Raw genomic sequence first — 27,893 nt, forward strand, 5'->3', positions numbered from 1 at the left:
TGGCTTGGATCCTTCTTCACATAAGAAATTAGCTTAGCATCACCAGAAAGCTTCAGCATTTCTTTCTTATAACTCTGTTTATTGATGCCTGTCAAGATGTTTGTTCTAAAAATTTTAGGGAATTGGGATCTATGGAACCTGCTAATGAAAGTTCTATTACGTTTAGTTGAGATTGATGCTGCATCTGGGTTGGGTTTATTCCTTCATGCTGTTAAACACAGATGAGCTATTGTATCATTAGCAAATGAGGTAAAACAATCAATATTCTGTAACATGAAAAGCAAAGTTATTTTGGGCAATCAGTGTGAAAAAAGGCACAATGCATCTCCATAGCGCTTTCAATTTTGCTCCCGGGGTGCATTTGTTTTCGCAGCTTCCCTTGCTATACACGTCCTGAACCTTCTTAAAACTGCGACCCACAAGAACACTGATAGAGTAACTAAACACAGATTTCAAGTTACAAAACAAAGTTGTTCACGTTTGCTAGTAAAACAATCCCTGTTCCTGTTGGAGCGAGCTTCAAAAGACCTCAGCTAACTCATGCTGCAGATAAAGCTCTAAAAATAGCGTGCCCTTAAGAGAGTTTTGACCAAAACAAATTATCTAGTTTAGTAAGCATCATTCCCTCCTTATCCTCTGAATGTTATGCTTGCCAAAGGAATTAGGAAGATAAAACTGCAATTTTTATTTCTGAAAACTACCAAACCTACAGGCTCCTAACCGAGTTCCAGCACAGAGGAGTGCAGCGGCCCGAGCTATACGGTGTTGGAAATGAAAGCCAGAAAATGGTTAATTAGCTCTTCAAGTATCTTCTCCCAGACAACAACCAACAGAACAAGTGGAAATGGCCTCAAGCTGCTCCAGGGGAGCTTTAGATTGGATATTAGGAAAAGTTTCCTGACTGGAAGGGTGGTCAAGCACTGGAACAGGCTGCACAGGGAGGCGGTTGAGTCGCCGTCCCGGGGGCGTTTAAAAAGCGCATAGATGCGGTGCTTGGGGACATGGGTTAGTGGTGGCCTTGGCAGTGCTGGGCGAACAGTTGGACTCGATGATCGCAAAGGTCTTTTTCAACCTAAATGATTCTATGCATCAATGAAAGGGTAGGATATATTATAGTAACAATTCCACAAGTTCAGCCTGAACTGGTCCTGGATTATCAGTTGTTGACTCTCTCCTCAAAGCACGGGACTACAAATACTCCCCCTGAAGCTTGTCATTGAGCATCCCAAATTAAGCTCCAGAACAAACCCAAAACTGAAAATATTTTAAGTAACTGTAATTTAAGTAATTCACAGACAACTCTCAAAAATACAGGATGGACACAGGAAAAGACCACGACTTCCAATGAGGCTTTTCGTTAAAACATCCCTGCTTAAACAATCTGCTTTTCTCCACAGTGGTGTTAAATGTTCAAGTTCCATGTTTCAAAAATTACCTCTTCCACTACCAGGGTATTTACTGGATGGTTTAATCATGCCAAACGTGTCACGGAAGCTTTGTTACCATTTTTTCTATAGAGATGGTTTCATTGGCAGACTTGGGCATCTCACCCACACAGATAACCCCCACCACAAATCCTAGAAATCAACTCAGATTTGCAGATTATCAGTCTACTATGTCCATCTGCTACACTACTTTAAAATATCCCATTTCTTGGCAAAACTTCACCCCCCAGTTCCCTGATTTGTTTTTTTTTTTGGCCCAAGTACTACTGCTTATATTGGCTGACATACTATTGAAGAAGAATCTTTTTGTGTAGCCACAGTTAAAGAACAACCCTTACTAAACCCTGGTGCAAAGTTACTTGCTGGTAATTTCTGTACTTTGCATGTTTCTTGCTTTGAAATATATTATGCTGTACAATGCCTTTCTACCAAATACATTGTCAGAAATAGAAATTATTAAGAGCAGGTTCATAAGGCTTCAGCTCAACAGGAACGTAGAGCAGTTCATAATTTATCTCTGCAAGTGAAGGGCGAGTCAACAACCTTCTCCAGAAAGACCCTAAAAACCAGCAGAATGACCGATGCCTGAAGATAATTAGAGGACGAAGAGATGCATTTAATTAAAACAATGTAAAATGGAGCATTAAGTGGTTATTTGTATATAGTTTAAGTACTCGAGGGAGGTGTGGGAAGACAGCTGGATAAATAGTGAACACCATCAGTTTCTCCCTCCTTAAAGACAGAGAGCACCCACAGCTAATTTTAAGAATTAAATATCCTTTGAATGGGTAACAGTTATTTTTGCAGCACAGCTTAGTAATAAAATAAGCATCAAATATCAGAATATTTTTCTAAATTTGCAATGAATTCCAATTTTTCTGAATAACAGTGATCATTAAATATTTTGGCATTGTGCAACATTTATCACTAAAGTAACAAAAGGAATTCTTAGAAATAGGTACTTTCACTTACAACTAATAAAAAACAGATTGCTAAATGCCTAAGCTATAATTTTGATCATTTTTACAAGGCTGATGATTTCATAAAATACAGCTTTTACTGGACCCTAACCACGCACTATTTATCTAAACTGCTCTGTTCACAAAAGTATTCGTTAATATACTTGAATAAAAGTATCACCTATAAGCTTAGAGTGCATTGGGTGTTGGTGTTGCATCCTCCTGAGCGCACAAGGAGCCATGCTCCGACAGCTCCGTGTCAGCAACACAGGGTGTTCAGCATCGGTGCTGGAGCAGGCAACGCAGCGGGCAAGCCCCCAGCCAGCGCTTCCATGTAATTTAGCACCTTGATTTCGATCCTGAACGTTTTTGACTTCTTCAAGAAGAGACGAGATTAATTCTCTTCTCAAAGTATTCACTCAGAGTAAATAAAAATTCAGTCTGTCTTAGCAAGAACCTATTTAACCGTGCCAGAAGGGTCTCCAAATGTATTAAACCCCCTCCTAGCAAATGAAGCTTATCCCCTCGGGGATGAGCGATGGACATCTCTCGTGTCTTCTCAAACCAGGCACACGCTGCTGCCGAGGGGCAGTGCCGTGCTCGCTTGAAATGAGCGCTCTGAAACGGAGCGGTCCCTGTGCAACACGGCCCGTGCTCGAGAAATCCATATCACGAGCTACAAATGATTTGCAATCTTTAACACTCGCCACTAACTCCATATCAGGTCTGTGATGGAAACTTTCCGTAACAGTTATTGCATTAATTTCTGAATATATATGATATTGATATATATATCATATCATATATATGATATGATAATGAAATGTCAGGTATTTTGATTTTTCTTTCTCAACAGTAGCGTGAAAACCTGAACACAGGTGAAAGACTGGATATGGTATGGGAAAGCGTAGCTCACCTCAGCTTTTTTGTTCTTTATAAACAACAACAAAACCCCAGGACACTGATGGAAACAGCTTAGAAACATGTAAGAGTCTTTCAATGTTGCTAACCAGTAGCACAAGAAAATGCACGCAGGAGACTTCAGCCCAGCACAACACGAGGAAAAAGCATCGCCGAATGGCACAGGCTGCAATCTGTCAAACGTCACAGACGTTCGCTAAATAAAGAGGCAAAATCTGCCACCGGGGCGAGTCTGAGGCAACTTCAGAAGATGGCAATATGCTGTGTCTCCCCAGTTAACTTGCCTCAAATCAAGCGACTGTGTACCGGTGCCCGACTAACTTAACGACAGAAAAGCAAACACATATTGCCAATAAAAGCCTCGCCACACAATTAATGTGTGTTGCCCAGAAAACAAAGTCCAAACCAATTATGCCTACCTGAACAGGTGGTGTAAGCCTTTCTCCCTCAGAGGTGGAAGCCAGGAACGACACCGGGATGAGGGGCTGGGCTGGTTCACAAAATGTCTGTAAAGCTTCTGGGTGACCTGGATACACCATGGCTGAGGAACCACGTGGCATCCTGACATGGGGATGTCATGGGTGGCTACCATGGCACAGAGCTCTGGTGCAACACTACGGTGGATGCCACCTTGATAAAAACAAGCCCTCTCTCTGGGAGAACATACCCTGCCCCAAAACCTTTTTCAAGGACATATTTGTAACCCGTAACAGGCATCAGCATCTTGATTAGCGAGTTGGCAAGAAGTGGCTGGAAACGGCCCGCAGCGGACACCATGCGCAGCACTGAAAACCCAGGTGCCAGCAGTTGGTGGCCAGCGCTGCCCGCAAGGGCTCAGCCCGCTGCTCTGCAGCAGACAAAAGCCCCTTTCCTGTGAGACGCGACCCTACAACCAGGCACCGTACCAAGGGCTGCAATTCAGCACCCAGAAAACAACAAAAGACCTGTTTCTTCCCACAGGAACAAGCCGAAGAGCGAGCTGAATAAATAAAGCACAAGGCAAGCCAAGTTTTAGCCATCAGGCCCGTATTTTTCAGGTAGCAAAGCCAAAAGGTACTACATTTAAACACTGAATTATTTTTAAATTTTAATATAAAAATACATGATCTCCTTTATAGGAGATGCTGTTGCGGTTCTTCCTCACGAGACGTTCTCCCCCGCTACTCTTCTTTCACCAGACACCAAGCAAGCCAAGGTGAGAGAAGCCTAATTTTGTAGGAAAATCTCTTTCCCTGCTGGAAAAAAAGAGGGAGACTCCCCTGACCCCCAGCTACCCAGCCACCGCGATGCCAGGGAAAAGGGCTTTGTCCCCCTGCCAGGCTCTGTGCACACCGTTCCACACCTCTGCAACACCACACTTTGACGAATTAATTTATAAATGTTTTACACCCGGTGTTGAACCAACCTTACGCTACGATAAATTACAGCATGTGCGCGTGGGACAGAAGGCAGAATAGCAAATGACAGAAATAGCCTCATCTCCTTCATTGTTTATTGATTTTCTTTATCTTTCACTTAAAATGCATTTTAGAGAGAAGCACAAAAGACTTCCCTGCCCCTGCCCCTCCCCGATCAGATACAATTAACTTGTCCTGAAAGAATTTAACCTTCTTTTTAGTCATTCTCCAGAAACACTACAAAAACAAAGCTTTCCGCATGCTGGGAAGAACAGAAACAAACCCGAAGCTTTAAAACCTGGCCGCTGTGACCTGTGGCTCTCACTGTCCCAAAGCCAAACGCTTGGTCCATGCTGGCTGGGCTGCGCCATTCAGCCACCGGCCACCACCTCACCACCTTTTCCTGGTTTAGTTTGCTGGGTATTTTTGGCCATGCAAATAACACGCAGAGTATGACAACACGGATGCGTGGATGTTTGGAAAGCGACGTGAAATTCAAGGCTCCAGCCTCTCCCTCAGCACCCGGGCAGAGGGCTGAAGAGGAAGGCTGTGCAGTGGCAGCTTTCCTGCCAGCAGAAACCCTCAGCACGGCCTCCTGCGCTTCGTATCTAAGCCAGCCGCGTTCATTAAATCTTCCTGAGGAAGCCCCTGGTCGCTGCTGCTCCTAAACCTAGACAGAGATAGAAACTCAGAGCTTGGTGGTCAGGAACTCCTCAGCCCAGCCGGCAGAGCCTGTGCCAGCAGTCCTTCCTCCATGGTGGCCACACCACAACGTGAGAATTTGAAAAGTCTCTTTAACTTGGTATCATTTGCACTACAGGATTTGCCAAGACGGCTCCTTCCACGGAAAGCACCACAATGAAATCCAGCCAGGGTTTTTGCCTTAGCAATGAATTTGCTGATGCGTGATTTCAAAGGTATATATTTTATACGCACAAATCTCCTAAAAACCAAAAGTACACAACACTTTGTCTGGTTTACCATCAACAGAAAATTTATTTCTGTTAACTGTAACAACAGTTCACAGTAAACTGTATCAACAAAAATTATCAAGAAAACCTCAACTAAAATTCCCCTCTTTTTGACCTGTGCATGTACTTGTATGTTTTTTAAGGAGGTTTCTGAGTATCAGCAGGGCTGCCCTTGGTCACACAGTTCCCCCCAAGGAGGGCACAGGATGAAGAGGCAAGGCAGACCAAGGCAAGCTGGGAGTCCAGGATGCAGACAGGTCAGCAGCATTCCCGTGGATTTATCCCTAACGGGGAAACTCTGTGAGACAGCGCCGGCTCAGATGGAAAGGAACTAATTTGACCATTGTAGATCACATTTGAAAGCTGAATAGATGGTTCTTTTTTAGCATACACTGACATTTTTCAATAGAAAAAATAAACCAAACTGGGTTTAATTCTGCCTGTCGTCACAGCCATGCTGCCAAACCAAGTCCCTTCTGCCCCAGCCACCACACAGCGAGCAACGCGATGCGCCAGCTTCCTACAGTTTTACAATATAGGATGGTTAAGTCACTTTATTAAACCTACAATAAAACTTTCTTACTATAACTGGTATTCACTGTGAAAGCACTGATGGAAAGATACACTTGCTAAAGATTAATAAAGGCAGAACAGTCTCAGGCAAAGGAAAGAAAGAGAAATGAAAACAGAATTAAAGAGGTTTAATTGTTTTTGGCAGAAGCATACGCATCTTTGGTTGCAAGTTCAGAAAACTACTCAAGAGTCACACAGAAATATTTCTGTTGGCGACAGCTGACCGATTTGTGGATGAAGATTTTGTTTAATTTAGAGCATCAGAGGGACAGATACCCTCTTTTTTTTAATTAAAAAAAATATTTTTCCATTATTTCAATTACAAATTCTATAAATGCATAACCTTTAACACAAAATTACGCCTCTCTTGAATTTCCATCTTATTTTACAAACAGTCTGAGAAGTTGAAGAGTAAAAGATGAAGTAATTCCGCTTTGCACAGGTCGAAACAGGACACCCCTCCAACACACAATCAGCAAACTCTCAGCTTTTATTTAAGGATGATGTTACAGGCGCCGCTATTACAATGTCACCGAGATAAGATGAGACAAAGAAGCACCTCAGCAGAAATCCCTTTCCTAGCGCACCCTTCCTTTTGACCCCCTTCTTGCCACCAGCAACAAAAAGATTTAACAGTGTGACCTACCAAAAAGATGCAGGAAAATGCTGCCACTCAGGGCACGGCTGTGTGCGACTCCGGAGGGAGCCCAGACCAAGAAGGAGCAGGACAGGAAAAGGTGACAAACTGTGTCCTCACCAAGGACAGGCGGTAAGCGCGCGTATTAGTATCACAAAGAAACTTCTCTTCCCTGCAGCAGTCGAACTTGGAAGACGGCTTTTTGAGATGCCAGCTGAACAACCAACAGCCTTTTACAAATATCTGCAGGACGAACGGCGCTGAGGGCTGTTCGCAGCCAGCCCAGGTAACGGTGGTGCCCAGGGCAGCCGCTGCCAAGGCACCCACAGAGACGGGACTCTGTTCAGACACGCGCCGTTCAGAAGCAATGTTAGTCACCAAAGATTAGGTAGGGCACGAATCTTCCCAGCTGTCACCTTGCACTTCTTGGAGGCAGTTGCTTGAATTTTTTTGTTTAGTTCCTGGTTTCTTCACTGTTTTTATTCAGACGCTCCATCAGGTCACGTTGATTTTGTATCCCCCTGGAAAAAGATCTTTCCCAAGGTTACCTCTGGCACCCTGGAACAACCTCCACGAACCTGTTCCCACTATCAACAAACTTTAAGGAACAGCCAAAAGGTCTGTAAGTGTATCAGGATCCATAATAAGAGAAAAAAAAAACCCAAATTACTTGCAGATGCAGACTGCTGTAGGTCCAGCCAAGTTGAAGAAGAACAAGTACTGCCATGTCTCAGGAGAAGAGCATCTGTCAGAAATTTTGCTGATGTTCTGGCACTGTACTTTGAAAGCAAATCCCCTCCTTCAGCAGCTGTTGGTGGGAGGGGGAACAAACTAAAACCCAAGTAATTCCATTCCTTTCACTATAATTCACATTTCCAGACACTGTCCCAAGCCCCTGGGTAGCAGGAAAACAGGCAGCCCGTGTAACGAGGCCACGCTAAGGAAGAGAAACATCACACAGAAAAGCTGGAACTGAAGTCCTCACGAAAGTAAATAAACCACTGCAATATTTTCAAAATTCCTGCTGTAACAGGATCTCTTTGAGCAAGTGATATTGCCAGTTTTCAGTTGCATCCTCAGTGAAATACAAGGCATTAGTAGAACAGAGCCGTAACTCATCACCTAGAGCCTCTCCTCTCCCTCCGTACTATTTTACAAAAACCGAGGACAGCCTTAGGGACAGAGGATTGGGTGAAAGAACAAAAAAACGGCAGGGCTTTGCCCCAGGAAGCCTGACTCCAGGTAGGTGCTGCATGCCCTAGCAGAGCTCTGCAGGAGAAATGACTCGGCAGGGCTGCCAGCACCTAGGTGCTCCTTCACGGGAGGCTATTTCAATGTGAACGCAACATCTATCTCATCATTTCACATTTGAAATGCTCTGTTCTTCACGTTGTATTCGGCACCCTGTATCTTCACCCAGCCCAACAGAACGGGGGGCAAAGTCCACGTGTCCTTCTCCATGGCACTTGTCTGATGCACAGAACCAGCCCTGGGAAAAGCCTACAAACCCGTGACTCTGGCATGCAAAAGGGATGGAGACACAGCGGGATCAAACGTCTACTGGCACTAATTCTTAGTAGATTTTCTCTGATGGAAGTTTTTTTAGCTGATGGTCCACTGTATCTTTCATGTGTTTCTATATTCAGTCAGCTCCATATATTCCTGGCAGCTGATTTTTTTTTTTTAATACATATCTACCACTCAATTTTGAAATCTAATTAATGCTAGTATGACTTAGCTTCAGTCTTTTAAGCTCCTCATAAATCCACAGTGAAACAGGATCCTTTCTGTGAAATTCAATAGAATTATCTTCCTCAAGCCCATGGCAACAGGCTTGTGGATTTCTTTTTGCAGGAGTAAAAAAAAAAAAGAAACTATTTTGAATCTCTGATCCTGAGATTAGAAACAAGTAACACCCCCCAAACAGGAGTAAAAGGTCCCTTTTACTTTAGATAGTGAAAATTAGCCTTTGTCAAGCCAACATGACAAGTTATATTTAAATATAACAGAACCGGATCGTCTGTGTTTTAATGTTTATATTCTCAAGAGTTCTCCCAGGAGAAAGCTATTCCACCCAACAGATTTATCCCTGCCCCAAGCTTCCTGGTATACAGTAAGTTACTTTTTAGTGCTTCTGGCCACTCGGTCCTTACGTGACCCATGGAACAGGAGAAAAAACAAATGGATTAGGGTATGCTTATAGTTGAAGTTCTCATTAATTTGTTTGTTTACTCTACCGAATTTAGCCCCTTGAGCTTATTTTGATTGTTGAGAACAAAGTATGCTTCAGGTTAGGAAGAACTAGTAACTGCAGCATCGGTTCAGAGGCAGGAGGGACCCCTCAGAATCATGACCACCGCAGCCAGCTTGTGAGCACCATCACTTTGAGCAAGCTTCCTAGCAGAGCCTCCTCGAGTCGCGCAAGGCAGCCAAACGGAGGTCCTCTCCCCATTCCAGAAACCCCCCTTTGCCAGTGCTGGCAACCAGTGGAGTCTTCTGTGAGTCATGCTGTCCACTAACCTGGCCAAAAATCAACCCGGTAAAGCAGGCAAATTCTTTCTGGGAGAGGAAAGGAGCAGAGAGAGGGAGAGAGAACTAAAACCTCTCAGCTGTGGCAGTTTGTCAGACCCACTCAAGCACGATGCATAATTTCAATCTTAACCTGTGCGGCAATTTTTTCCAGGATAGTATTAGCTAAATCACAGCACTAACCACCCTCCTGCCCCTTAAGGAGTAGGATACTGTTGTACCTGTAACTCCAACATGATTCTGGAATCACAGGAGGCTTTGCCACGCAGGGAAGGAAAATGATACCTCCCCTGGTGCCAATGGCATTGTCTAAACACAATTCTGAGCTGGTTCTGCTCTCACACCTGTGGCCATCGCCTTGAGGTTTGTATGCAATGCCTTTTCCCCAGTTTTAGAAAATTCTGTTTCAGGTTTCAGAACAAGACCAGTAATAATTGCTTCCTGAATAAATTAAAGGCCAGGGAAGTTGGGATATTGTGTCGTTTTGTATTTCTACTTTCAAAGCAGAAGTACAAAAGAGTTCCTTACCAGTGTTCATTTGAAACACCTTTGTAGAAGAAAGGAACCATTTGTATTTCTTTTGTAAAAGTGAGCAGCACTTTTCCACAGGCAGATTCCCATGTCAGAAGCTGTTCTCTTGAAGCTAAAACAGTACAAAGGAATAAAGCACTGATAAGCACTAAGCAAATAATTAAAAATTAGTTTCTTCTACGGTAAATAGCATTGACATTGCAGTGGGAATTAGATACGCCTGTTGTTTAATCATCTTGGAATCAAAGCAATAAAAAAACCATAAAAAATATTTGACAAGTACATGCAGGCAGTGTGACAAGTGTTTAAAATCACCATGGTACCTGACTGCAACGCTGTCGCAACGACAGTGACAGCAAGACAGAAATCTGGAGATGTTTCAAATGAGACAGGCTCTGAGGCTCCCTTTTTGGATTCTTATTTCCTTGGGTGGAAAAAGAAAGGGGAGGCAAGTGCACAATGGAAAAATATTCTTGCAAGAGAAAAGATCCTGCAACTTTGGCGGGGGCGGGGGGGAGATAGCTATTTTGTTTAACACTCCAAAAACCTAGTGATGATGATTGTGTTCAAGGTTTCTGGGTATGAAACCATCCAGGGTGATGGTGCTTACACTAATAAGCAATCTGGTACTTCAAAAACAGTACGTACTGTCTCCCCTCCCCTTAAAACATGCTCTTAACCTAGGAATTATTAGAAATGAAATACTAGAGGAAAAGTAAAATCTTTGCAGATACAAATAGAGTACGCAACAGCACCTTTGTAAGGCCAGGATTGGGACCCATCGTTCACAAGCGTGGTGTATGGGACTAACCCACCTCACTTCCACACCTAGGAAGAAGTGAAGAATTTCTGTTTCCCTGTACTCCTGTGAGGAGCGAGACAAACAAAGGGAGCTGTGGACAGGGAAGCACTGCTATGGCAAATATTTAATGCAAACAGTGACTTTGATGATGAACTAGCAAATGATAAGCTCTGCATTCTCCCCCATCTCCATCCCTAACACGGAAACAACTATCTGTATCCCACCCCTGTGCTGAGACACATAAAGAATTATTACCCACGTGTGACATTTTTAATATGACAGAAATAAAAAGTAAATCAAAGGGAACACATATAGCATTGGTACTAACACGAGTCAAGCAGACCTCTGCATTTCTAGTGACTACTGGATTTCCATTGAAATAGCCAGATTCCTAGTCTTGCAGGAACCTCAGAAGAAATGCTCCCCAGGTACCTCCAGGGCTGCCTCCACCCTGGAAATTTCCTTCCACGTCAGTAACTGATACTTCGCTCCTGTACACCTACATAAAGCAAGTTGGTAGGGTGCAGCCTTCTGAGTTTGAACACAGGTTTCCAAAAAAAATAAAAGTCCATGGGCATGTACGTCTGCGAGGGGGTGTTACAAGAGTACCTGACACATTGCAATGACTCAAATTGGAGTGAAAATTTCAGAGGTAAGAAGGAAGAGGAGACAAAGTGAAGAGCAGGAAAAGCCAGAAAAGCTTGTTATACCCAGATGTTTATGCAAATGAAGGCTGCATATGAAAGCAAATATATTCAGAATTTATCAGGGGCATGGAGATATGCCATTAGCTTTGTAAAGCCTGACTCTTTCCACCCATGAGCACAGCACAGCACTCACTGTGCATGAAGGCATCTTCTCTGGTGATGCAACACACCCATAATTCTACGACGTATTTTTCCTGTTTACACTCTTGCGCTACCACTTTAATACCCAAAAGTACCCTGGAAGGACATGACAGTCCTCCTGCTTGTCCAGAAACACAGCCTGTATACATAAAGCACTTTGCTTTGATCCAAAAAAGCCACATCTTTTCCTCAACTTCTCACTCACTGCTTTCCACCTGGTTTGTCTCTAATAACCAGCCAAGTCTAAAGTCTAAACACAAGCCTGAGAGATAAAGATGTGTTTGTACAAAGAGGAGAGAGAAACTACAGACAAAAGGCTTCTTCATAATTTCAAGTGTAAGAAATTTGAGCATGTCTGTTTTAAGCACAATAAGTCATGTTCCATCCACCCCGGTGACCCAACCCTTGCCTCTGTCAAAAATATCGAGTGTCAACAGGATGCTGGGCTTTGCATTAACAATGCTTGTAGTGTGAAGTATGTTTACCACTGGGAAAGGAAGAGAAAAAAATAAATATCTATTTCCATATGCAACATACAGAGCTAGTCTTCTCTAAATAAATGGACCCGTTTGTTCGTATGTGTCGATCTTCAGTTCTCAGAACCTATTTTCAAGTAAGTCCAACTCAAACGTGAAGGTCTAAAGAGGAAGATTTTTGTGCCGGCTACAAGAGATGACGGATGAAGTAAGGGGGCTCAGAGGGAAGAGATGATGACCCTTTGGTTTGCGGATATTTAATGAGACATCTGAACACCTCATCCAACACAGGCACAAATGATTCTCTCGGTACATCTACTAAACTCCCTGATGGCATCCTGTTTGAAGCTGAGACTGCCACATGGCCCACTAGTCCAGAGGAGAAAAAAACATCAGAAAGAAGAACCAGTGTCCTCACGTGCCCTCGAGCCACATGTTGGAGCGTTAGCATGCAGCATCGTTCATACAGCCTGACGTACAATTATCATTGAGAGCGGTTTGCATACCTTCAGGGCAACTACAGCTCACTTAAAATGCAAATATGCTTACTTTTAAGCTGTCCTCTGCCCAATTCCAGCACTACTGCTAACCAGGTCTCCAGGGTAATAAGCCTATGTTGTGTTCACGTGTATCTCGACTAGCAAAGCTGATTCTCGGCATAATCATCATCATGAACAAAATTATACAGCTCAGTTACATAAACTTACCACATAAAGCTCATTATTTAGAATACATTAGAACATGCAGGTGCCAAGTAATTCCTTGATGTTCCATCCCTGTTTTTAAAGCTCTGCTTTGACATTGCGGTTCACTAAATCCACAGAAGAACTACTACAGTTTCGTCCACGCTTTCAAGTGAAGATTTCATACACTACTTTAAAAAAAACCCCAAAAAGACAAAAAACCACACACACACAAGCCCAACAACACAACTTAATCTATTCAGAACTTCCTAGAAAAATAAGCTTTGCCACAGTGCAAGAAGAATGCAAGAAGAATACACGATTTCCACATCACAGTGCTGGTCTCAGTACAATGACATAGAAAGACAGCATGTGGAGACACCTTGCAAACCCAAATCTTCCCCAAGATCCTGGGGATCTTCCCTTTGTGCTTTCATGTGGTCATGGGCTGGTTGACATGGGATGGTTTACAGCCCTCTGCTGTGCTGCACAATGCCAATAAAGAAAAAATCCTAGGTAGCTCTGCGAAACCAAAACAAAGAACCAAGTCTGAGAGCAAGGAGGAGGCCAAGGGGATGAAAAGAGGGAGGAAAGAGGCAGAGGAGCACCCTGAGGGTGCGGGGGCAGAAGGGTAAAGAGAAGCAGCAGAAGAAACGAAAGCAGAACAGGCAGAGAAAGGCAAGTGAGAAATAGGACTCACACACAGCAAGGAGTACACTGCCACAGCTGAGTGGTGACCTGTACCTCTGGACCTGCTGGGCTCCAAGCCCTCGCCAGGACTCTGGCTTGGGCATCTCTCCTAGGGCCTCCTACTCCCAATGGCCCCTTCTCGAGCAGTCCTCCATGTAGCAGCTAACCCTGGGAGCAGTCCCCTGTCTACCAGCAAACCCTGGGCAATCTTCAGGTCATGGCGCATCGTTCATAAAAGCAGCAGAGTATCTCGAAAGCAAACCCTGCATGTCGGCTTGCCACACATTGAATGACCTTCTAGAGATGTTCCAAAGAAAACAACCTTTCTCCTCTGTCACAGATGAGACGCTTTCTTGGACAAACAGAGCCCAGTGCTGATTGTTCTATAATGTACTCCTCGCCTACCTTTCCAGCCTTGCAAAATACTCACTTTCGCCAAGCAAAAAAGAGCAGCAACTGCCCAGGATGGACTTCAGTCACAGCTGGGCAGGCTCTGGTTTCAAAAAGCACAGATGCATTACACCTATCCTACTGCATCAGTAAAAATAAGATTTTTCTGCATGATTGCCTACTCCCTTAGCTAAGCCTGAGCTTCACCTTATTGACTAGAGTGCATACAATATAATCGCATGATTAAATTTCACTATGTATAAAATGCTATTTGCTTCACACTTCAAAATTTGGAAGAAAGGAAGATGTTAAGGAAGGATGAGGCTGGATAATACATACACTCACGGAGCACAAGTCTCCAGGCAAACCACTTCAGATAAAAGGCAGCATTTGACCTAGGTTCTAACAATGGGGAAAGAAAAGAAGTGCTGAAAGCATTTTCCCAGATTTTGGATGGGGAGGTATTAATATTCTGCTCCAATATACCTCTAGCTCAGATTTTCTTTGGCTGGAAGAATCCTGCTAATACTTTGTCCAGTGGCTTATGAATATCATGAGTGTTCTGCCTTTATTTGCATGCAGCCATTAAGCAAACTTATTTGCCCACAGGTAAATGTTCTCATGTGCATATAGGAGGTGCAAGCCTCTGCGTGCGTAGTCTTAAGAAACCCTTTCCAAACCCATTCTTGAAAACTGTATTAAAGAACATGAGCACTACAACACAAAGTTATTAAAATACAGAAAATGTGGGCATTACAGTCGCCAGGCAACCTTAAATAACCTTCTGCCCTTTTGCGTGTGCGCTGTAACACAGGCTGCCATGTCAAGACCTGATGCTATTTATTTTCCCGGCGAACTCTTGCAGGCACTGCCCAGGCAATGAATGGGGGCTGTGTAGCGAGGCAGGCCGTGGGCTGCCCAGGCTCCCTCGTCGTGCAGAAGCCAGAGGTGCGGAGCAAAGCAGATGGGGAACTGCAGGGAGAGAAAGAAGGACCTTACAGTTAGACCAGCTGAACGATACCCTGGAGAACTGGTCTGTGCCTTTACAGGAAAGCCCATGAAATGGCAGGCAAGTCAAGCCAACAATATTTTTCCAGGTGGTCACTCACTGTGTGTTCTCCGGGCTCAGTCTGAGGCATGTGGGGTCTGGTTTGCAGGACTGATGTCCATCACAGCCGTGGCTGCGCAATCAGAAACGTATGCCGGCTGTACCACCAAGGCTTAGCACTCTGGGAACTCAGGTTGAGGGTATTTTCAAACTGCGCATCAGAATTAGTGGAAATCCTTATATTTATGTTTTCTGCTTTCAGATTGTATCCTTGAAAGGGGAATTATAACACCATCATAACCGATAACTATTTATTTATGATACTTTTACGGCAGTAAGAGGGTTTGCGTAAGAGTCTCCAAACTAATAAATACTATTAAAATAAACGGTGAAGAAAAGCGTAATATTATATTCAATGCACACTGAAAACAAATATTAAATAAATAAAGACATAATGAATGAGGAAGACAAATTAGCAGCACCCTTTCAACAAGCCCTTTATTATTCTGGGCAGTGAATGAAACAGCAGCAGTGTGGGAGAAAACACAAACACACAACCAGAGCCAAGCAGAGGGCATAAAAGAAAGGAGGGTGCAGAGGAGCCGCGCTCAAGCAAGGAATGGTGCCAGACGGGGAATGTGGCGAGGCAACGACGCCAGCGCCCTGGTCACAACTCTCTGCTGAAAGGAGGATGCCCAGTCCTCCGAGCGCAGGGGGAGTTGTTGGGCGCCGCTGTCACTTCCTAGGATGGGAAACTGTGAGCCAGGCTGACCCAGAGCACAGCACGCACCTGAAGTCACGTGCAAGTTCCTGGCCAACAGCAAATTTCTCACATCCCCTTTGCATGTGCAAGTGCCTGCGATACTCAGCCCTCTGGCCCAGCGCTCTGCTTACTGCCCTGAGAGAAAGGAGTGGAAACCTCTCCTGGGAGCCAGGAGAGCTCGTGGAGAGCTGTACCTGCCATTCAAACAGGGGCTGCAAGACGCGCACAAGGGGCAGAAGGAATGAGACTGTGTCGCAGGCTTGGAGCACAGCATCATACCTCTGACAGCCCCTTCCAAAAATCCTCTTCCAAAAGGCAATGACAGAAAAGCAACGTCCAATGCTCCTTGAAATAAAGTACTGCCTGTGCAGGGGAAAAGCCAATGGTTTAGAATAAAATAATGAGATTTGCTAAACACGGTTTTCTTACCAGGTAGCTTCTGCATGAGGATTGTGGCAAGCCAACATTGTGGCAAGTCCCCCAGACAACCTCAGGGTCACCGGGATGTGGCAGCACCATCCAACCCCACAAGCCCCTCAAGCTAAGCTCTCCTCCAGCAGCTCTGGGGAACAGCCTCCTTCAGAGGCAGGCGCGCAAGCCTCTTTGATCTCCAAGCTCTGCACCTGGAAAAACAAGCCTTTCTCTTTTTCTCCCCACCCCCTGCCAAGAGAGAAGGTCCTTGAAACCAATTGATTTGTCCACTTTCAAAGCCTTGTTCTCAGGTGGGGGTATTGTCTTTCTGCTCATTCTTTGGCCTTAGCATCCACTAAGCATGACTCAGTGTGTTTGCAGAGGAAAGCGTTACAACTCAAAGTGGCTCGGTCACACATCATAGCCAGACCACAATGGTATTTCAGCGCTCCCGATCATGCTTATCAGCGCTGTTAACGGCCATGCAGAGCAATTTGGCATTTTCAAACCTCTAAGTACTTCTGCTCTGCAAACCTAATGCTTGCTTAATAGGACTTTAAGAAACGAAACCCCTTTAAAGAGGGTTTCTTCATCCTTTCATTTATGTCTTGCATTAATTTAACCCTGAGTGTTTCGATTTAATGCAAATGCAGGTCTCTGTCACCCAGCAGCCTACGCTTCTTTAGCTGATGGAGTTTAATGACATTCACTTGACTACTCTTCCCTGGTACAAAGGGAGGAGCTGCCTTTCTCTTTTGATTTTGCTTCCTAGAAATCAAAGGCTGAGACATTTTGCCTTATCTGCCCTGAACTGAACCAAGCAACAAGGTTTATCCATACCGTCCATCTGAGCGGAGCGGTTGTTCAGCCACCATTAATCAGTATGCAGTTCGGACAAAGGGTACGATCCATCTCATCAAACTTCAGGCCCCTAGAGCTGGGCCAGTACTGCTTGCTTCCCTTTGGAGCCTGTGGGAACAGATCCTTCGAGAAAACAGTCCAAGGCAGACACCTAAACCAAACCAGATCTACCGCTCCCTCGAACAGCCTGGCTTCCTCCACGTGCTCCCCAGCAAGCTACAGCTGGACGCAAACTGCTCCATCAGCGGCGACCTAAACACCACAGGACAGCAACAGCAACAGCAACGTGGGAAACAAGCACGTTTTGCTACACACAGAAGTTGCCTGGATTCAGTCGGTATCTTTTCTAGTGGAAAGGGTCAGTAAGAAGAGAAACACTCCAGGAAGATGCTGTTGCCCATGCCTGCACCTTCAGCGGGAGCGAGCATGTGACTCCACAGCCCTTTATCACATCCTCGTGACACTAGCTATCACAAAAGCCAATTCTGTCAAGTGTCGTGTTTGTTCTCATCACATAATCAAGATAGTTGTAGGCAGGAACGGATTCCAGTCTAATTAAGTTTGATCAGACTTGAGCTTTTTCCCAGACAGATGCACTTTATAGCCGTCTCAGCATCATGGTGGTATTTACTGGGAAACGCAAGCGCTCCATTACCATAAAAGCAGGCAGTTTAAAATTAGCTGCAGATAACTCAAAATGACTGCTTAGAGCACAAACGTAATTTTCTGAAAGGGGTTATTGGTTCGGAACATGATGCACTGCACTCATGATCTGTCATGCCTCATTACTTCAGACCAAGTAAGTCGGGCCAGTGTAACTATATACATTGCGGTGAGCTAGAGACTCTCCTCAGTGCCAAGTTCTTTTAAGATGCTGCCTTCCAGGCTGTAGTCTTAATAATAATAATGCAAAAATGGGTTTGATAATAGCTTTTTTAAGTCCTGTGGCCTATTTGCAGGTTAAATGGAATGAAATTTTTTTAATAGCTCTTAAAGCACAGCTCCGCTTCTGAGAGCGATTCAACAGGAATGGAATCAATTGACTGAAAAGTTTCGTGCCTGTAAGCTTTCAAATATCACTTCAGAGATTTAAAGAAATAGGTATTATAGCAGCTTTGCATGTTCAACGAAGGTTCAGAAGCTCTTTGAGCATTTATTTGACTTCCAGTAGTAATTTCTGAGCATCTCATTTGGTTAGGCCACTGCAAGCATGCCCCCGATTTGCATCGGAGGAGATTAGCCATATTTGAACGCAAGGAAACTTTGTTCTTTCCATCTTGTATCTGCCTATCTAACTCCATCCACCTCGTAGAGTTTGGGAACTTGGATTACAACGCTGTAATCTTCACTAGGTCTCCGCTGATCAATTTATTATTTGTTATAATTAAATCATTAGGAATGTGACAATGCATACAAGGAGGACTAAAATTCAGCAGGCATCCTTTGACCGTGCAAGGTCAGGGTAAAAAGCACTACAAGCTTACTTTTGTCCTTAAAACAAGAGGCTTTATACCCTTCTTGTGACTTAAAATAAAAAAAAACAACCCTGAAAAACTTGCATCATTTTTATGGTTACTTTGAAAAGTGGGAGTATATTTCAAGCATTTATTAACCAAATTAAGCATATGCAATTTAAATTATGCTTCCCTTGTCTTATTAACATATTAATGAATACAGATCAGCCAGTTAAACTAAAAATATATCACAGATTTGCATGTCTGATTATCTTTGTGGAGTTCTGCAACTGACAATTTAGAAGGAGGACAGAAAAAAACCCACCTTGTGTCAAGGTCTATGCAAAATTACAGCTTAGAGAGGTTTCTTAATCAAAGGGTTGTTTTGTATCTTTTGTAAGCTAGAATCTCTTTCTAAATGAAGAGGGCTTGCTCTTGGAATTATGTTCAAACTAGTCATTTCCTCAACTTCCAAAGCAGTAAATAGGACAATGATGTCTTAACCGAAAGCACTGCCAGTGATCTCCTCCCAACAATCTCCTTTCAAAGAAAATCAGGGAAACTTACGCTTCAACTCACTGCCTCAGTATTTTCAAAAGAAGGAAAAAAAAAAAAAAAAAAAAGGAACAGAGGCAGGCAAGGAAACAGGGAAAGCTATTCTGATGATGAAATTGTTGACAGTAGTCAACTTCTTGTAACCACTGAATAATAAAAAACACCAACAAAACCCCAAACAATGAACCAGTTTATTTATTAAAGCTGTGACTAAGTCAGAACTCACTTGAACTCACTTGCTGCTCAACTGTACTCCTTGCTGTTCCCAGACTTCTAGCATCACTCCAGGCAACTCAGCCAAATTTGTGGTTCGGCTTGCTGTATTTCCCCACCTAACACTGGAGAAAATAATCAGACAAGCAATAGGAAAAGTATTTCAATCCTGTTTCTTGTTAATGACTGTCACGAATGTAGGTAGCTAAGAAATTTTCTAGAAACAAAGAATACTAACACTGCTAAAATACCAAGATTCCTCTGTTCTTGCAATCTTAGCAGGTTCCCACCTCCAGATACCACTTTAGATCATTTCCAAAACAGATACCTTTTCCACTCTTCTGCACATTAAGTCTACAATATCAAACTCATCCAACAGCTGTGTCTCTCATTTTCTATTCCTCCTCCGTTCTTTGAAGAGAAGCTAGCACTTTGGAAAGGTTACCCTTAGTGCTCAGGGAAAGGTGTTTTACTTTTCATGTTCAAGAGTCCACCAGCTAGGATTTAAAAGGCGTGATCCTTTGAACACGTAAGTTTAAACGAGCACTTCTTTCACGGCAGGGCAGAGTTCTCCATTCCTTTTGCTCAATTTTACCTCCACCCTGTCCCTTCAACAAACTGATCCAGTCCTAAAACAACTTGGTGGGGAAAAAAAAAGGGTGGGGAACAAAAAAAATTCATTTGGACTCAGCCATTCTGAGCTCTGTAAATGCCTAACTACCGGGGCAGCATGCTGGTGAGAACAAGTAACAAAAGGTCCACGTTGCTGCAAGAAAAAGACCTGTAACCCAAAACTACCACCCAAGACCCATGTGTGATTTTCCGTGGCAGTTCTATTACTGCCTTCCTTTTAGTCTATGTTTTTAACAAGATGAAACAAAGGCCAATGTACTAAGGTGCACCTGTAACACAAATTTAATACGGAGGTAAGCGAACATGCAAATGGAGATGAAGTATTTGAGCTTCTCTGGTGCAAACTCCCACCAGCCATCTGCAGAAAAGCTGACCTATACACCACAGAAGCTGGTATCTGCAAAAAGAGCCTTGTTTCCTACAGTCTTCGTTCACTCCCTTGGGAAGGGGCGTAAGCCTCTCCCAGAATTTCTTTGCTGGCACCTAGAAGCCCCGAGGTACCACTGCCAGTAGTACACAGTGACAGCAGCAAGAGCATCTGCAGCGGGAATGAGTTTGCTTCTGTACAAACACAGCGGGGTAGTATTCCAAGCATTTCACATGCTGATTAACTACATCTCTGAACAGGGAGCTCATAATACCTCAGAGTTAATGCTCAGTTACTGATTGCCAGGGACAGTTTTGTACACCAGCAAATTCCAGCAGCTACCAGTGAAATCACTCAGTTAAGAGATTTTGTAAATGGAATGATAAGAAGAAAAGGAAGGAAAAAATAGTGATGCTTACCTTTTTCTCATTTTTAACTAGGACAAGACACACAAGTAGAAGCACTAGAAGGACAGAAAGCCACTGCTTGCTAGAAATTAGCAGAGAAGTATCTCTTCCGTAAAAAAATTACACTGCAAACTGCCTACGAATTGCATTCTCCTGTTGCCCATGCCTTCTGCTGCCTGATGTATTAATAGAACTGTTCATCACGTGGGAATTCAATTTGTGAAGAAAGGTGAAAAACAAAGCTGCTGGCAGATAACATACAAGCTGCTCAAAAGAAATGATAGAGGTTCGCTCTTCCCTCAGAAAAACCCTAATACATGCAGAGAAACACGGCGAGTTTAACGGTACGGTTTGCAGCAGTCTTGCTACTGGGCTGTGTTGATTTTTTTGTCAGATCAATTCTTGCACAGTCAAAGCTTTTTTGAAGACTGTATATATATATGTATATATATTTAGACAGAATAAAGATAATCCAAAGGATTAAGCAGCAAAGAAGGGTGTAAGAGACAAGTGTTTCTCCCCAGTTATGGGCTAGCTGTCCAATTTTGTATCTTCTGATACCTTCTCCCACAGCAGCTCTTGCCAATTAAAACAAATTAAGGAAGAACTTGTTCTTATTTACACCCTGAACACTAATATTCACGGCTCTCAAGAGAGACCATGACAAACCTGGAAGGATCTCCAAAGCATTTTTCAGCAGCAATGTGGCACAGTGCCAAGAGTGGGAAGGCTGGCCAATTGGCAAAATACAATTTAAAATTTATTTGGCCAGGCTAGGCCTGTAAAAACAAGATGCTTTGTCAGCCAATGCAGTGGGCACTGATGTTCATAACTCCTTTTTTTTTTTTTTTTTTTTTTTTTCCTCCTGAGTTTTCTAAGAACAAATTACTTGGTAATGTTGGCATTCCGGTTTTTTGAAGAACACAGATGGCCAGCAACACCAGAGGGAAGAAACAAAGAAGCCAGTCATTTTGATTTGCTGTATAGAGGCTCTCCAGCAATAAAGTTCCCCCTTTTTAAAATGTTTTTTGAGAATCAAGCAAAACCTGTGACTCCTGTTAAAAAGAAGCTAGTGGAGATTACAATTTTTGTCCTTCAACCACGTTCCCCTTCCTTGAAGGCCTCCTGGGGTAAATATATTGCATGTAAAATATTTATCCCAAGGGAAGTTAATTCAGAAAACAGAACAGAGTCACTTTCACACGCAAACTACGTGCTGCTGGTTTTACAAAAGGTAGGCAGTACCAAAAGAAATAACTAACTCCTGTGTATTTTACCCCAGGAGGCCTAACACCAGCCACGCTCCCTCTGAGTCCTCAGCAGTTGGCAACACGGCAGCAAACAGACCCAATTTTTGTGTTGCACAGTTGCTTTTTAATAAGCCAGGAATCGACGCCATCGGCCAAGCGTGGTCCCCTCTGCCTCCTGCCCTAGGCTTGGTATTAGCCAATTGAGAAATGGTGGTATTTTTTAATCAACTTTTCCTTTTCAGTTTCATCTCACCTTCTGTGAATCTCCAAAGACCTTCCACTTCATCCATTAAAGCCCCATCTTTCCAAGCCTTACACTACGTTTCGCCTCAATTAAAGCCTGGTTTTGCTGCAGCAGGGCTGAGCCTCTAGCTGCTTGGTAGACGTGGGAAATGCAGAGCTGCTTCTCTACCCTCTGGCATCAACCCAGGCCAGGCCACGTGCTCCAAGGAAGGCAGAAGTGCTGACGAGGCGTTTGAGAGCAAGCTCATACAGCCAAAGGGTGCCAGTCTGCACATGGCATTTTGTGCAAAAGCAATGCCTCGATTTGCACATTTGCCGCCAGTCCCTATACGACTCTAAGTCCATGGTAGTGGGGGATTGCACAGACAGCAGAGTCGCCTGTGATTATTTACACAACAGCAGTAGTGCGAGCGGCACATTGAAGCTCTCTGCCAACCTGCCTCAAATCAAGCGATCCCTTTGGTGATGGGGGCTACGCAACCTAGGGTCTCCGAATTACCCACTTAACGCAAAGTGATAATGAAGCACCAGAAACTCACAGGCATCCTCTAAGCTCATTAGTGACACAGGCACTTTCTTGTTAGAGAACAGAGCCAGAGCTGTGGAGGTTTTGAAGCCCAACAGCCATCTTTGCACCCAGCCTCTGCAATGCGTACTCTTTAAATGCCATCAGCTTTTTTTGCCACCCCCCCAAGCCCCTTCCAGCATCATGGCTCCCAAACAACTGCTCTCCCTCCACTGAAACCAAACTCCCAACCCAGAAGTTCATGCATTCAGACTGAACTAAAGCACAGAGTACAAAAGCAACAGGAACATGCTCTTAGCGCAATCTTCCACGTGCGGTTTAGTGACTAGAGAAGGAACTGAAATGCACACAACGACTAGATCAAATCAACAAGGAGCATGAAACCACCTGCTTCACCTGAAAGTCTGCGGGCCAAATGCTCAGGTCTGTTGTGGCAGAGACCCTGACTGCACGTCTGACTGCAGTGACTTTATCCAGCTTGAGTCTTGAAGATCTCAAAGTGTGGACCACCACAAACTCTCGAGGTGACCTACCCCAGCACTGCAGGAATGGCAAAGAAAAGGTTGAAAAGTTAACAGAAATACTTTCAGTAGGGGAGCCAGGATAAGGATTGAGGGCTGTTAGCTAAGGATATGTTCCAAAAGTGTACCAACCACTTCTGGTGGCAAGGGAGCTAGGAGAAAATGAGCAGGAGGACTTTCAGAAAAGCCACAAGCAGACAGGGACAACCTAAGGAAGATAAGAAGGAAGAACAGGTCTTTCTGACTAACTAGTAAATGTATAGCATCAACTCCAGACAAAAAGTGGAACCGAGTGATAAAATGCACTTGCTGGAGACAAGTCTGTTGAAGCCAGCTGCCCTTGTCCCAGCCTCATCACAGTCTGTGTCCCAAGGCTGCAAGAGATGGCTCTGGAAGGTGTTTCATCAAAGCTATGCAACATTTTACTGTTGCAGGAGGATGTCTGGTTACAAAATCCTCACTGATCGCATGAGATACATAACTGATGGCAACTTCCCTACTATAACGTCCAAGAACTCAACGTATTTTCTGAGAAGGTAAAAAATTTCAAGTGTCTGGGACTGAAACTGAATTTAGGCAGATGAAAGGCAGTAAATATGCGTCATTATGGTAACAACCATCTTCATACAGCTCACCTTCAATTAATCCAGAATTCTCCTCATAATACCCTGAGCTCAGCAACAAACATATTTGTGTCTCACAAGTTGTTCTGTTCAACTGCTTCAGCAAGTCCAGTTCCAGAGTAAAAACAGTTGACAAGGAATGTATGTGCGTATGTGCCTGCACACACGGCACAAATAAACAGGGACGGGAACTATTAGTATCACTAATTGTAGAATATCCTTGCTTTGTATAAGATGAACAGCTGGCGTGCTCATGAGAAAACTTTGTCAAATATATACAGTGGAAAAGTGACAATTCAAGTCAAGACAGTTATATGGTATCTCAAATTAATGCTCTTACCTCCGTAACATGCTACACTTAAAAATCCTAACAGCCACAAATAGCAAAATTCTCTTCTTGTTCCCCAAATTTCACTTTGCTTTCAGGAGAAGGTGACAAAAATTGAACTCTCAAAGCAAAAGACTACAGAGAGTGCCATGCAGAGGACTAAGGAAATATCTGAGTTAAGTCAGTCAACTGTGTTCTAGTTTTCCCTGTGCTGAGTGACCTGTTGCCCTCTGGTTTTTATTTGCTTTTGCACTGGCACTGCCTTATGTAACTGTTCCCTCCAGCTCATAAATTTCCAAGGTGAACAAAAGCTCAAGTGATTACATTCAGCTTGGCCACAAAGGTGATTTTTTTCCACTCACTTCTACTTACCGGGTTTTATATTTTTAATCACATGAAAGTATTAAGCCCATTGAGGTTAAGTTGATCGATTCGGCTTCTAAATGCCTGCGCTTTCCCATTTTTGCCTGGGACAGTATTTCTGATAATGTTAATAACTACAAAGATTAAAATGGATTAAGGCTGGAAAGGAAAAATGGTTTGGCGGTTGTTTTTCCTTCCCCTTCGCAGGCCAGGCTGCGCTTATTTTGGTTTGAGTACTCAGGACTGCTTTTCATCTCCCTATGCATCGCTTTGCCCACACTGACATCCTACAAAAGGCAGTTTGTCTTTCCAGAGCAGTTCCTACATAAAAAAGACTGAAAGTCCATTATCTGAAGTCATTTGCAGTGATAGCTCTGAAGCAGCCTGACCTGGAGTCACAGGGAGGCAAAAGCAAGCGCAGCCATAATCCTTCCTCCCCATAGCATGAGTCTGCTCATGACGTTTTCTTGATCTGACCTTTCTTCAGCGGTGAAAGCCATCGCTGGAGATAACAGCAGCCTAGGGAGACCAAGAGACCCATGCTTACAAAAACGTGAAAACACCAACAGATCCTCGGCAGCATTCAGTCTGTAATCCTAGCAAGGTAATGAGATTTACAGAAGCTAAATCCTAAGATTTTTTTATTACACTGTGACAGCATGTTCAATTTTAATACTTGTCAACGTGCGTGAATTCAGCTTAGCATTTGCTTATAGCACAGTCGATACAAACTTCAACCTAAATTTGTGTAGAACATATATAATTAACAAGTCAGAAACAATTCTGACCTCCCCAAAAGTATACTTTTGAGACCTACTTCACTCCTTCCCAGAACATTAAAAGAATTAAACCTTCATAGCCATACAAACTAAAATGAAACGACATTTCAAGCTCCAGACCTTTGAAATCCGGATGAAATCTACCTCCTACATGTAGCATGTGGCAATTGTCTATGTTCATTATGAATTCTTTCTGCACCTGAATTAACAGAATTATTACCTGAATTATTATTATTTTCTCTGAATTACCAGGGTCTGGAGGCAGCCGCTAGCAAAGAGCGGATGTCATATACCTATGGTAAACTGATTTTTCATTATCAGGTGAGTTCTTGCACAGGCAAAAGGTCACTATTGAGGAAGTCCTTTCATCAGAAAGTATTTCTCCCATGAAAACTGTGGCAAGAGTCTAAAGTGACAATCAAAATATATTCAGAACTAGCAAATATTTAGCTTTTAGTATTTGCTATATAGTAGTATTTACCTAGTGTATACTATTAAGTAATTTTTTTGACACCTCTGCCAGGCAGATGTTTTAGAAAAGGAAAGAGAAGAGATATTTTTTAGGGAAAACGCCTCTCATCCATAATCCTGGTGCAATTTCCTCGGGTCTTTCTGGGAAGAATCCTGCAGTGGAATCCTAGACTTCGTATTAAATTAGGGCAGAAAATACTCCTGGCTCATAAAACATATTTAACATCCCACAGAACTAACCAAAGTGCTATTACGTGAATTACCAGTATCTTAAACATTGAAAAGACAGGCATGTGAAGAAAATACCCACCCTATAAAGAAGCTGAAGCATAAATACTCAGACTAATCTATAACATTTGATCGGTACTAGACATTAAACTGCAAAATACGTAACGCCGCAAGAAAGTAAAACTTCCTGGCAAATCGGCCCACAATACTAGCAGACAGAACACAGCCAAGGGAGGCTTGCTGCCCTTTCAGTCCTGGGGGTCCCAGAACTCCCGAAACCATTAAAGAGGTTAAAATATATCTTAATGCCAAGCCAGAGTGCAAAATCAATGCATTTATTTTCTATTAACGACAAGGTCAGATATAAACGTGTGACTGAAAGCTGCAGGTAACCTAACATTGCGCAGCAGCGACCCTTTGCCATAGGGAGCAACGTTGACGCAGCGGGGCAGGAAGGGCATGAGAAGGGCGACTCTCCAGCTCACTCCTGTCCCTCCCAGCAGCTTCGTGTCAGGTTGAAATTTCATGTCAAAACAGCTTTACAGTGATGCTCAGAGAGTGAGAACAAGATTTAAAAGGACATAAAGAAGGGGGCAGGGAGCTACAGATATTTTAAGGTAATGCCAGCAAGGTACAGAGATACAGGAGAAGCAAAGCGTTGTGCAAAAGGAAAGATGGGCTGTTCAGAAGGAAAGAATGAACTGGCAGTGTTGAGCACTGAATACCACAAACAGATGAAGGCAAATGTAGGTTAAAGTGCAACTGCTTTAGGATTTTATTTTTAGTCATATTGTTCAAGAAAATGGGTTTTCAAAGCACAGTACTTCATGGCTGGCATGGTCATCTCCCTTTAACCAGGATGTATAAAGACTATAAAAACCAGCATAAAGGGAACTTCAAATGTTGCTGTAAGATCTTTACTGAAGAACAAGCATTCAAACTGCAAGTTACAGATCCTGAACGAAACTTTCCAAAGTTTGGAGCACCAGTATTTCTTAATGTTTCTCATTAGAAGTGTTTTTAAGAGCACTTAAGAGAAAAGGGTTCATTTTTTTCCATTATCAGTAATGCCGAGGACAGTAAGAATTAATGCATGCAAGCTGTAATGGATTCTCAAAGCCAGAAATATCTCTCACATCAAAAAACATAATTGAAATTTGACAAAATTCATGTAAACATGCTAGCACTTATGAAGCACTCACTTCAAATTCCCCATTTCTAGGCATGTTAGGTCTTATACAGTCTTTCCATCACGAAAGATTTTAGTGATTAAAATTCAGAGATAACAAGCAGAAAGCAAGGTTACTTATTGAAGCAGAGGCAGCAGAAACTCCACCACCCTGTCTGGTCTTCTGCGGCGCAGACATCTAAATCCAGTCTAGAGACCCAGAGAAGAACCAGAGCAACTTTAAATTCTGGAAAGGTACATTTTCTGCAGAGAATTTCTTTGCTTCTGTTGAAACGTATGAAATATTAATGTCAATTCATTACACATCAATGCATTTGTATACTCCCCTGTTATCAAGTGTCCAAATGAAAACAGTCTGTTCTGAATAATTTACTCCTGAATCATCAGCCAGCTTTCTTCTGCATATCCAGATCTTCAGTATTCGCCAAATCACATCTACGACTGACAACCTTTTAGAAAACACGTTCTCGCTGTTTAGTGTCAGAAAGGTACCAGCATGTGTTTGTTTGATGTGCTACAAAACCTGGTATTTAGAACAGATAGCAGTGAGCTAATGATAAAGTAAAAATACATATAAAGGGTATAAAAACTTGATGGTTTAAGTTTGCGGGCTGGATCCAGCATACGAGAACATGTTGTTCAACCTCCAGTAGTAGTCTCTGCACCCATCCTTCCAGGAGGACACCAAATGCAGGAGGAGGCTGAGGGTTCGAAGAACTGTTCTAGGAACCCACTTGCTGCCCTTTCAGTCCTGGAGTTCCCAAAGCTCAGCCCATCACAGAAGCGTGCAGCCTCATACCGACTGCCT

The 27,893-nt window shown here is 43.3% G+C and overlaps 1 protein-coding gene across 7 annotated transcripts in view; it reads right to left on the reverse strand.

Moving 5' to 3' along the window:
• The window catches only part of COMMD1 (copper metabolism domain containing 1), a 79,509-nt gene that overhangs the window by 28,704 nt on the left and 22,912 nt on the right, over positions 1-27,893 (reverse strand). The window contains exons 3-4 of one of the 7 annotated variants that reach the window (XR_005828635.1): positions 24,808-24,937; positions 22,980-23,123 (exon numbers count right to left, since the gene is read on the reverse strand). The exons of 3 other annotated variants lie outside the window; for them this stretch is intronic. Coding sequence is in view for 1 of the 4 variants with exons in the window: in XM_040599347.1 (XP_040455281.1) it covers positions 27,600-27,608 (9 nt within the window). In the remaining 3 variants the exon portion in view is untranslated. Of the gene's footprint in view, positions 1-19,170; positions 19,283-22,979; positions 23,124-24,807; positions 24,938-26,202; positions 27,609-27,893 lie in introns of those variants that run through there. 3 more of the 7 variants (XR_005828634.1, XR_005828636.1, XM_040599347.1) reach the window with 3 other exon arrangements.

The sequence above is a fragment of the Falco naumanni genome, chromosome 6, assembly GCF_017639655.2.
Source record: "Falco naumanni isolate bFalNau1 chromosome 6, bFalNau1.pat, whole genome shotgun sequence".
NCBI lineage: Eukaryota > Metazoa > Chordata > Aves > Falconiformes > Falconidae > Falco > Falco naumanni.